The following is a 12,398-nucleotide window of genomic DNA, read 5'->3' on the forward strand; positions in this document are numbered from 1 at the left end:
GTGGTTGAGCATCGACCTGTGATCCAGGGGGTCATGGTTCGATTCCTGGTCAAGGCACATGTTGAGCTTATAGGCTTGATCCCCAGTGTGGGGCTTGTATGAGGTAGCCAATCGATGATTCTCTCTCATCATTGATGTTTCTATTTCTTTCTCTATCCCTTTCTCTCTGAAATCAATACAAATATATTAAAAAATATTGTCCTTGATACTACACAGGCAACCCATTGAATATCTTCATAGACAAATGGATTTTAATGATAGAATACCAAATGTGAATAATATATTGTAATTATTATTCCTGTTGTTAATTATAAAACAGCAATAATGCCAGGGAATTAGTAGCTGTACAAAGCTTTCTTGAACTCATGTGGGAACACAACCTATCATTTAAGTCTATGACATAACTTACAAGGGTGGTATAAGATTTTACGGACTTATTACAATGTTGCTCTGAATTTAGTAATAGACCATTTGCTATGAAGATAGTGCCATCTAGAATGTCATTGCATGTCCCAGCGGTGTAGTTCAGTGGTTAGAGCCTCTGCCCCTTGAATAGAAGGGTCACTGGCTCCATTCTGGTCAAGGGCAGGTACTTGGGTTGCAGTGTAGATACCTGGCCCCTGGATAGGGGCCTGGGTAGACAAAAATATCCTAGGGTGAGGATTAACAACAATAAAAAGTCAATGCAAAACAGAACTGTGTACTATAAAGTTTTATAAGGGTATTTCATTGTATTGAGAACTGAACAAGTTACAATTATGAAATCACAGTTTTGCAAAACCCCCATCCCCAATGATACTATTTTGAGAAAGCTGGTTGAAATACATGTTGGATATTTTTCAAGTTAAATAAGGAGAATTATATTTATTGCATTTTGCCCTAGGTGAAAGAATTACTTGATTTTTAAAATTCATCATTCATGAATAAATTTCAATTTCTATTGCTGTAAGTGGCGTCTATAATGTTCACTGCCAGTCTTTACTGAGACCTTCGGAGAGGATGATTGACTTCATTATAAACTTCTTGTTCAACCTCATCTTGTTGAACGTTCAATGGTAATAATACATGTCTATTAGTAGGCGGTGGTGGATAATGGTGGAATTGAGAAGTCTTAATTCATCCATGCATCCATGTCCCCGTCGTTGTCATCCCTCTATCCGCCGCTAGGGCGAGACCTGAGTCCTGAAACAGAATCCGGTGTGGCGTGTGCCCAAGACGTCGGGGTGGACTGGGAACAAAAGAGGAGCAGTGGCCGGTGGGCTGCTACCTGCGCTGTCGGTTGGTCCCTCACCCGGGAGACCATGGTGCAGGGTGGTAACAGCGCCAGCGCCCAGGACACCGCGGCGGCTCCGGCCCGTCCACCCTCGGGTCAGGCTCCAGTGGCGCCCCCAGGGCCTCCATCTTGGCCTTTGGGGTGGGAACCGTGTCTGGGTCTCCTTGCCGTCTCCAGTCCCTGGGCCCCACGCGGACGCCGGGAGCAGGCTGTCCCTTGGCCGAATGGCGGAGCGCAGCGGTGTCTGCAGGGGACACGTCGCCCAGCCCCACAGACCCGGTTCCGAGTGGTTCCGACAAGATGGAGGACGCCATCTCCTCCCGCAGCCGTGACGGGCGGCGGCGGTGCTCCTCACGGGATGAGGCGCGGGTGGACGTGCGTCCGCCCCAGATCGCTCCGGGACGCCTTCGCCAGCCGCCCGATACGTTGGCCCGGGGCTACCCCTGCCCATTGGCCCGCACGGGGCCTCCAGCCTCTAGGACTTGGACAGGAGGGCGTAAGGGACATCGAGGCCGCGTCCCTTCCCGGGCAAAATGCTGGGAACCGCCGCGGCGGACTGGGCGCCCCGGCCCGAACGAGGGAAGCGGTCCGATCTCAGTGTCTCGGACCGTCCAGACACAGGGAGTTCCCTGACCGCAGCAGTTCCCGCGGCTACGAAAGTCGGGCCGCGGACCCTAAGGACCCGGTGGGGGCGGGGCGGGGGGCGGGAGCGAGGAGGGAGGAACGCGGCCCTGGCCACAGCCAGCTTAGGGGCCAGGGAATGGAAGTACAGGGGGTGTGGCTTGCGCCTGACGGACAGCCTCACGGGCCATCCCCTTATGGGATTCCTGAAGGAAGGCAGACTCAGCCAATGGACGCGCCCTCGCCAGCCAATGGGGATGCGGAGGGCGGGGCGCGCTCGGGCTCAGCCCGACGCCTCCTCCGCCTTCGCCTGCTCTCAGCACTAAACCTGGGACTGGACCGAGCGGAGTTGTGCGCGTCGCCGAAGGGGGTGGGTCGGGGGAGGGGAGGTTCGTCCCGCGAAGCCGCAGCCAGAACCGGGTGAGGCTCGTCCCCGCGGTATTAGTAGTCCTGGCCCGTGGACGGTGGGGGTGGCTGGGTGCCGCGCAGCCTTGGGAGGCGGAGGCGGAGATGGGCGAGGGCGGCCTCTGGAGCCTCCCACCGGCCTGCTACTAACCCCCGCGGCGCGGCCGCCGTCGTCGGTGTGCGTCCTACCCGAGAGGCTGGTTCGGCCTCGCTCATGTCACTGCACGGTCGCATGCGGCCCGTGGACTGGGGGCTCGCGTGCGAGGCCAGGAGGGCCGGGTGAGGACGCCGGGTTGGGGGCGCTCGGCGGGGGCGCCAGGGTGGGGGCGCGGGCATTTTTCTTTCTCTCCCGGGGGTGGGGGGGTAGTGTGGCGGAGAAGGGGCGTTCGGTCTTCCCGCTCCCGGGACTGCGCCGGAGCTCGGGGTCTCCAAGTTTGGGGGTGAGGGTCCGGGTCCGCGCCGGGCCCTGCTCCGCGCTCCCCTCCCCGACACTGCGCGGCCCTGCCCCGCACGTATTGTTTGGCTGGGTCTCTAATGGCGGACGGGGAGACAGCGCAGCCGGTCGCCGACTGCGGGGGTTGGGGGGGGGGGGGGGAGACAAGTCTCGGGCCCAGGGCTAAAGCTTGGGGCAAATATGGGATATTTCAGCCCAGCGGCGATGTGAACCGCTCCTAAATTGGAGTTGGTGCCCGGAGTGACGGGAGAGACCCTGGGTGGGCCCATTTGGGAGAAAATGCTGGCGTCGAGGCAACGTTTGCCCTTCCCCCGCTCTCTTCATTGGGGCAGGTTGGATGCCCTCCACCTTCTCCCTCCAGATTTTGCATTTCACTTGGGTTTTGGGACCAAATTCATATTTTACGCCATTTTGCTCCGCTTTACGTACGAGGGATTGTTGGTCTCGTGTTGGGCAGTGATAACAGAAGGACCGAACCTCCTTGACCTCATATTCCCTTTTCGTTTTCTCATGGGAAGGGCTGGTTGTCCTACCTGGATAGCTTGTTCTTGATACATTTCTCGTTTTTCCTCTTACCCCAGGAGCAGGAATCGCTTTGAACTCCGTGTGGTGAATTTTTGACAGAAAGTGAGAAGGAAAACACCCTCATTGTGAGTCCTTTGCCCCTGATTTGTCGCTGTTAGAGAAAGTTGTCAGGTTGTAGATGTTCAGACCTGGATCTTGTCTGTCCAGGTGTTTTGAGGGGGAGGAGTTTTCCCTTGGTGGCAGCTGCCTGGGTAATAATTGGGAGTGGGCGCTGCAGATACTGCTTCTGCTGCTGCAACACAAACCTCAGGTCCTGCAGCTAGCTGCTCACATTACCCAGAGGTGGGTTGGTGAGAAGGAGGGCATATTTCTTGCGCCCTCTAGAGTTCCACAGTGGGAACTGTGAAGTTATTTCGTTTTGGTATGCAACATCCTTTACATTTTTTCTACCTTTATAATGGTAATTCATCGAAGGGATAGGAAAAATAGGAAGAACCATTTAACTTTTTGTTTGTGTCTGACTTAAAACTCATAGTTTTACTCTTGGGGTTCATGAGTTGGTAGGTCTCTTTCATGTCTTCGCTTAGGCTTCAGTCCACTCCTAGTTCAGCAACTAGTATGCTGATCACAACAGCCCATTGCTCTCTGTGTTCCCCATCTTCTATGGTCAGTAGTCTTCACTTGAGTCATTCTTTTATTTACATATTTATATATATATATATATATATTTTTTTTAATTTTTATTGATTTTTTTACTGAGAGGAAGGGAGAGGGATAGAGAGCTAGAAACACTGATGAGAGAGAAACATCGATCAGCCGCCTCCTGCACACCCCCTACTGGGGATGTGCCCGCAAGCAAGGTACATGCCCCTGACCGGAATCGAACCCGGGACCCTTCAGTCCCCAGGCCGACGCTCTATCCACTGAGCCAAACTGGTCAGGGCTATTTATATATTTTTAAATATATATATTTTATTGATTTTTTACAGAGAGGAAGGGAGAGGGATAGAGAGCTAGAAACACTGATGAGAGAGAAACATCGATCAGCTGCCTCCTGCACACCCCCTAGTGGGGATGTGCCCACAACCAAGGTACATGCCCTTGACTGGAATCGAATCTGGGACCTTTAAGTCCCCAGGCCAACACTCTATCCACTGAGCCAAACCAGTTAGGGCTCTTTTTTTTTTTTTTATAAAAATAAATGATTTAAAAATTTTAAAATAGGTGAGAGAGAGAGAGAGAGAGAGAGAGAGAGAGAGAGAGAGAGAGGGAAACATCAATTTGGTGTTCCACTTATTTATACCTTCATTGGTTGATTCTTGTATACTATGACTGGGGGTTTAACCAACAGCTACCTGGCCAGGGCTTCACTTGAGTAATTCTTAAATATGTTAACTGAGAGTTATTGTTTAGTGCTTGTAATTTGCTGATTTTAAGTCAGTCTGGGAATGTTCTAGATAATAAGATAAACATAACCAATCAAAACCTCCCTCATTTGAAATTAGTTACAAAATACCAGTGAAGTTAGCACTCTGGACACATTGTATCTCTTGAGCCCATTGACAGTTGATACTGTAACTTGAAGATCTCTGTCAGAGGTGAGTCATAAGTATAGTAACTTATACTTAATTATTAAGTCGCTAATGGGTCAAAAGACAGTTAATTGATGAATATTTGCTCAATACTGATAAGGATGATGTGAGGATGATAGCTTATATTAAATAGGTATCATTTTGGCGCAGTGCAGGACACTTTCATGTATTATTTCACTTAATCTTAGCAGGTAGACGTGGGTAATTAAAATAGTATGTATTGCCCTAGTCAGTGGTCGGCAAACCGTGGCTCGCGAGCCACATGCGGCTCTTTGGCCCCTTGAGTGTGGCTCTTCCACAAAATACCACGGCTTGGGCGAGTCTATTTTGAAGAAGTGGCATTTAGAAGAGGTTTAAGTTTAAAAAATTTGGCTCTCAAAAGCAATTTCAATCATTGTACTGTTGATATTTGGCTCTGTTGACAAATGAGTTTGCCGACCACTGTGCCTAGTTGGTTTGGTTCCCTAGATAGAGTGTTGGCCTGTGGACTGAAGGGTCCTTGGTTGGAGTCCTGTCAAGGGCACATACCTGGGTACTGGGCTCAATCCCCAGTAGGGGGCGTGCAGGAGGCAGCTGATCAATGATTCTCTCTCATCGATGTTACTGTCTCTCTTCCTCTTCCTCTCAGAAATCAATAAAAATACATTGAAAACAAACAACCAAAAAAACTCCTCTTTAAAAAAATAGTATGTATTGAGCCCCTATTGTGTACCAGCACAATTGTAAGCTAAATTTTAAAAAAAGTTTATTTAGAAACTTTCAAATTTATGATTATGAGTAGTATATTGAATTTCTGTGTACCTATTATTTACATTTTGTAATGTCCACACATGTCCAAGCTAATTTTTAACCTGTATTAAGTAATTTAGTCTTCATGAAAACCCATTGATATAGGTACTGTTTGTGTTCCTAATTTTTAGAGGAAGAAAAATAATGACAAAATGTCATTCTTGTTTTGCTTAATGATTTAACTCAGAATTAAAAGTATTTTAAAACACCAGTTAATGGAGTTTTAATATGCCAGACAATAAGATACAGAGAACCTGACAATTTTTAATTGACTTTGCTTAAGTAAGTTTTTTATTATACTTAACATTTGTTGGGCAGTTACTGTTAGGTGCTATTAGATGTACTTACAAAGTATCTTGACAGTTAAAATACTTTCCATAATTATGGCATCTTAGAGCATTCTTATTTATTTATTTATTTTTTAAAATTTCTTAAAAAATGGATTTTTATAAAGATAGGAAGGGAAAAAAAAACATTCATGTGAGAGAGTAACATTGATTGGTTTCCTCCTGTATACCCCCTGACCGGGGATCAAACCCACAATCTTTGTATGTACCCTGACTGGGAATCAAACCTGTGAATGAAGTTCAACCAATTGGGATACTCTGACCAGGGCTAGTGCATTCTTTTTTCTTTTTTCTTTTTTAAAAAATATATTTTATTGATTTTTTACAGAGAGTAAGGGAGACGGATAGAGAGTTAGAAACATCGATCAGCTGCCTCCTGCACACCTCCCACTGGGGATGTGCCTGCAACCAAGGTACATGCCCTTGAATGGAATTGAACCTGGGACCTTTCAGTTCAAAGGCCGATGCTCTATCCACTGAGCTAAACCAGCCAGCGCTAGTGCATTCTTAATAGTATGAATCACCCTCCCCTCCCACCTGTCCTTTTAAACAATTGGAGGAAATGTACAGCATGGTCCCTACTTTTCCATGTTCTAATATTTAATTTCATGGGGTAGACTTTATACCTCATTTGATGAGATAGTCCTGCATCACTCAGATGTCACATAGGTGTTGACATATGGATGTTTCAGATTTTTCATGGATATGGAGCTTGATATAACATCTTGTACAATTGTTTATAGTCTTTTTTTTAAATCCTCACCTGAGGATATGCTTTTATTGATTTTAGAGAGAGAGGGAGGGAGGGGGAGAGAGAGAGAAAGAGAGAGAGAGAGAGAGAGAGAGAGAGAGAGAGAGAGAGAGAGAGGAACAGAAACATCAGTGTGAGGGAGAAACATCAATCACATCAATTGGTCACCTCCTGTTTGTGCCCTGACCTGCAATCTTGATGTATTGGGTCGACATCCCAACCAACTGGCCAGAGCCCTAGAATAAATTTTTGTATACCATTGAAAAATATTATTTGGAGTGAAAAGATGATGTGTATAGGGGTTTCAAAATCACTTGATCACATGACTAGTTTGGGATTTGTTCTAACATTGAAAATTAAAAGTAATAAAATGTAAGGAAAATTCATGGTCTTTAATGTGGAAGAGGGTATACTGTTGCGGATTTTATTTTTACTGATTTGATCAATGTCCTGTAAGTATTAATATTCACTATTTTAAGAAGTGATTTAAGAGTAAACTTTGGATATTAGAATAAATAGATATTGAATATGTAATAGATCTGGTTTTAACAAAATTAGTATATTTCATTGTTATGTGTTATCTTGTTTTTGTTATCCTTCTTGAAGAGTTATCAGATTATAGTTAGAGAATTTCAGCTATTTTTAAAAATATCAATAGGCTGCCAAGGACCAGGTTTCTCTTTGCTAGAGGTTCTAGATTTTTTTCCCCTCTCAGTATAGTTCCTAGTGAATTTGAAGTTATTTTTGTGAATTTAAAGTTTAAAAATATACACCTAAAATAATTATATATTATTGTATGTCAACTATATCTTTAATAAGCAATGTTTAAAATATTTTATTGTTAAATTATTAAATATTTTAGTATGATTCTGATATTAAAAGTTAATGTTAAATTGTAATTTTAAGATACTTTTACTAGGAATAGAATTGTTGCAATATCAAATTAACGAAATTGTGAGGTCTATCGTAATTCTTGCAGTAAACTTCTTTCTAACCATTTAGATTGAATAGGAAAAATACTTAAATGCCTATTTTAAGTAAAATGGTTATCACAGTTAGAGGTTACAGACAGAAGAGAGTTTATAAAATGTGACTAGCCTGGCCGGTGTTGCTCAGTGGTTGAGTGTTGACCTATGAACCAGGAGGTCCCAGTTCGATTCCCGGTCAAGGCATATGCCCGGGTTGCGGGCTTGGTCCCCAGTGTGGGGTGTGCATGAGGCAGCTGATCAATGATTCTTTCTCATCGTTGATTTCTAGCTCTCTCTCCTCCTCCCTTCCTCTCTGAAATAAATGAAAATATATTAAAAAAAATTAAATGTGACTAATTCAATGAGACAAATTATTCAGGTTTTTGCTTTACTTTGTTTTTACGTTATAGCAATGACATGTGTATATTACTTTAGTTGTAGTTACCTACATACCTTGTATGGATTTATTTTTGTACGAATTTGGAACTGAAATTATGGTTTTCTAACTCAAAATATTAAAGAAACTTTTCTTGTAATGCTGGAACAGTTTTATAATAATTTGTATAAGAAAGGCACATTTTTTACGTCTTTTGCCTAGGAAGAGTGTTTCTTGGATTAGAGTTGGACTAAACAGAATAGTTCAGGCTCATCAGTCATGGCAGTGTAGAAGTCATTTATTGAACAAATTATGTATAACAACATGTACTGTATATCATGCATACAAAAAAGATTTTTTTGTTAACAGTTGGCTAGCGATTTCTTTGCCACTATGCTCAGATGAGCGTTACATGTTGATTTTGAATGCTACACTCCAGAACCCTAATTTGGAATTTGTAAGTTGTTTGTTAGGTCCAGTGATTATGTCTTAGTGAATTGTGCTTTCAGTTCTATAGAATTAAGGAAATGTTACAGTGGAAGTAAAAATTTAGATTAAATTAAACTTTTATTATATCTACTTGTTTTAGATTTATATTTGTATTTTTTTCTTTGAAGGTTGTCATATTTTATTTTAATTGTCCTAGTTTATTTTATTTCTGGCTCTAACATGTATCAGAATTCTTTTTTTTAAAGAAAAATCTATATTGTTGAGAGTACTACAGATTTCCCCCCGTCTCCCCCCACTGCTTCCCTATATCCATTTCCCTCCCCATCCCAGGCCTTCCACTCAACTGTCGGTGTCCTTAGATTAGGTAAGATCTCTGGTTAATCTCTTCTTGCCCCCCTTCCCCTTTCCCTCTGAGATTCGTCAGATCTGTTCCTTGCTTCCATGTCTCTGATTCTATTTTATTCACCAGTTTATTTTGTTCATTATATTTCTTGTTCGTTTATTTTGATTTTTAGATTCAATTGTTGATAGATATTTATTTGTTGCCATTTTATTCTTCATATATATATATTTTTTAAATATATTTTATTGATTTTTTACAGAGAGGAAGGGAGAGGGATAGAGAGCTAGAAACATCAAGAGAGAGAAACATCGATCAGCCTAGCTGCCTCCTGCACACTCCCTACTGGGTATGTGCCCGCAACCAAGGTATATGCCCTTGACCGGAATCAAACCTGGGACCCTTAAGTCCGCAGGCCGACGCTCTATCCACTGAGCCAAACCGGTTAGGGCTTATTCTTCATATTTTTGATCTCTTCTTCCCCTTCAACATTTCATGTAATACTGGTTTGGTGGTGATGAACTCCTTTAGTTTTTTCTTGTCTGTGAAGCTCCTTATCTGACCTTCATTTCAAATATATATATTTTTTATTGATTTCAGAGGTGAAGGGAGAGGGGGAGAGAGAGATAGAAACATAAATGATGAGAGAGAATCATTGATTGGCTGCCTCCTGCATGCCCCGCTATTGGGGGGTGGAGCCCACAACCCTGGCATGTGCCCTTGACTGGAATTGAACGTGGGACCCTTTAGTCCTCAGGCCGATGCTCTAGCCACTGAGCCAAACAGACTAGGGCTGACCCTCAATTCTAAATGAGAGCTTTGCTGGGTAGAGTAATCTTGGTTGTAGGTTCTTGGTATTCATCACTTTGAATATTTCTTGCCACTCCCTTACGGCCTACAAAGTTTCTTTGGAGAAATCAGCTGATAGTCGTATGAGTGCTCCCTTGTAGGTAACTAACTGCTTTTCTCTTGCTGCTTTTAAGATTCTCTCTTTGTCTTTAGCCCTTGGCATTGAAATTATAATATGTCTTGGTGTGGGCTTCTTTGGTTTTCTCTTGTTTGGGACTCTGTGCTTCCTGGACATGTAAGTCTGTTTCTTTCACCAGGTAGGGGAAGTTTTCTGTCATTGTTTCTTCAAATAGTTTTTCAATATCTTGTTCTCTCTCTTCTTCTGGTAGCCCCATGATGTGAATGTAGGTATGCTTAAAATTGTCACAGAGGCTTGTTACATTATTTTCAGATATTTTTTTCTTTTTGCTCCTCTGATTGGGTGTTTTTTTGCTTCCTCTATTCCAAATCATTTATTTGATTCTCAGAATTCTCTACTGTTGAATCCCTGTAAATTATTCTTTATTTCAGTTAGTGTGTACTTAATTTCTGACTGGTCCTTTTTCATGTCTTTGACACTCTCAGTAAGATCCTTGAAAGTCTCATTAAAATTTTGAGTAACCTTATAACCATGTTTTTAAACTCTGTATTGCTTGCTTCCATTTTTTTTTCATTTGTGAGTTGTTTCTTTGTCACAAATCACTGATGCTGCCTCCTGCACATGCCCCATTGGGGATTGAGTCTGGAACCCGGGCTTATGCCCCGATTGGGATCTAACCGTGACTTCGTGGTTCATAGGTCGACACTCAACCACTGAACCCCTCTGTCCGGGCCTGGACCTGTTTTGTTTGTCCATTTATTTTGTTCATTAGCTTCCACATATGTGAGATCATTTGATATTTGTCTTTCTCTGACTGGTTTATTTTTCTTTGCATAATAATCTCCAGGTCTTTCCATGCTGTCTCAAAGGGTAAGAGATCCTTCTTTTTCACTGCTGCATATTATTTCATTGTGTAAATGTACCACTGCTTTTTTATCCATTCATCTACTGATAGGTACTTACTTGGGCTATTTCCAGATCTTAGCTATTGTAAATTGTGCTGCTATGAACACAGGGGTGCATATATTTTTTCTGATTGGTATTTTGGTATTCGTAGGATATATTCCTAGAAGTGGGATCACTGGGTCAAATCGCATTTCCATTTTTAATTTTTTGAGGGAACTATTTTCCAAAGTTGCTGCACCAGTCTATTCCAACTGGCTGTGTATCTAAGGTTCCCTTTTCTCCACATCCTTGCCAATACTTGTTGTTTATTGATTTATTGATGATAACCATTCTGGCAGGTGTGAAAGGATAACTAAGAGTTGTTTTTATTTGCATCTCTCTGATGATAGTGACATTGAGCTTTTTTTTCATATCTGTTGTCCATCCATATATCCTCTTTGGAGAAGTGTCTATTTAGATCCTTTGCCCATTTTAAAATTGGATCATTTGTCTTCCTGGTGTTGAGTTGTATGAGTTATTTATATATTTTGGAAATTAACCCTTTCTCAGATGTATCATTGGCAAATATGTTCTCCCAAAAAGTGGATTCCCTTTTTATTTTGATTATGGTTTCTTCTCTGTGTAGGAGATTTTTAGTTTGATGTAGTCCTATTTGTTTATTTTGTCCTTTGTTTCTCTTGCCCTAGGAGATGTGTCAGTTAAAATTCTGCTATGTGAGATGTCTGAGATTTTGCTGCCTATGTTTTCTTCTAGGATTTTTATGGTTTTGCGACTTACATTTTATTTGGGAAAATTGGACAGGTACATGCAAAAAAATGAAACTAGACCACCAACTTACACCATACACAGGAATAAACTCAAAATGGATAAAAGACTTAATGTAAGTTGCGAAACTATTTTTGCCTGTTTTAACATTGTATATCCTGTTTCTTAATCAAATGATTTTTAACACCTGCCTAGGAAGTCATTTCATTTTGTATCTCCAAATAGTTTGTGTTGTTCATCAAAGAGAAGCTTCTGTTCGAGTTAATCTTTGTCTTCCATGACACAAATTCCTGACTTCTATTATTCCCTTGTTCTCTTCATTTGTATATCACCTCTTCATCCTTGATGTCCTTGCTCAGTGGTTTTTATCCAGTCTTCCTCCCAACTTGTTTTGCACTTAAAAGAAATATCACACAGTATCAGTAATAGCATCCTGTGTTCTCAGTCTAATTTTGCTGTACTTATTTGAGGCATATTCAAATTTTAGTAAACTTAAAATTTGGTGAGATGCCATGTAGTGTGGTTTTAATGGTATTTTGGGACTTCACATGCAAAGAGGGAATTAGTGGGACTTAATTTTGCAGCTTTTTTGCCTATATCAATTTTTATCACTTGAGTGTTGCTGGGGGACATGAGTCTGGAGTCAGGTTGGTGTTCAAATCTGCCTTGCCCTGGAAGGAACTTTGGGGGTGATGAAAGTCTTCTAAAACTAGATTGTGATGATAACTGTGTAAGTAGTACAGGCAGTCCTTGGGTTATGTCAGAGATCTGTTCCTACGGCGTGATGTAACTCAATTTTTGCTGTAAGTCTGAACCCACCTACATAAGCACCTATGTCACTCACACGGAGCACATACACAGCAGTAATGAAGTGAAACAGTAAAAAAATTTAAAAGAAAGATAATTCG

The 12,398-nt window shown here is 42.4% G+C and overlaps 1 protein-coding gene across 10 annotated transcripts in view; it reads left to right on the plus strand.

Annotated features, from left to right (window-relative positions):
• The first annotated feature begins 2,162 nt into the window (after window positions 1-2,162).
• Window positions 2,163-12,398, plus strand: part of ZMYM2 (zinc finger MYM-type containing 2) — a 192,902-nt gene continuing 182,666 nt past the window's right edge. For 3 of the 10 annotated variants that reach the window (XR_013960258.1, XM_080662164.1, XM_080662170.1), the window contains exons 1-4: window positions 2,197-2,314; window positions 3,335-3,403; window positions 10,667-10,689; window positions 11,479-11,605. Coding sequence is in view for 4 of the 10 variants with exons in the window: in XM_080662164.1 (XP_080518290.1) it covers window positions 11,541-11,605 (65 nt within the window). In the remaining 6 variants the exon portion in view is untranslated. Of the gene's footprint in view, window positions 2,579-3,334; window positions 3,404-10,666; window positions 10,690-11,478; window positions 11,606-12,398 lie in introns of all 10 variants that reach the window. The other 7 variants (XM_080662165.1, XM_080662169.1, XM_080662166.1 and 4 more) reach the window with 6 other exon arrangements.

Source organism: Plecotus auritus (genome assembly GCF_963455305.1).
Source record: "Plecotus auritus genome assembly, chromosome: 3".
Taxonomy (NCBI): domain Eukaryota; kingdom Metazoa; phylum Chordata; class Mammalia; order Chiroptera; family Vespertilionidae; genus Plecotus; species Plecotus auritus.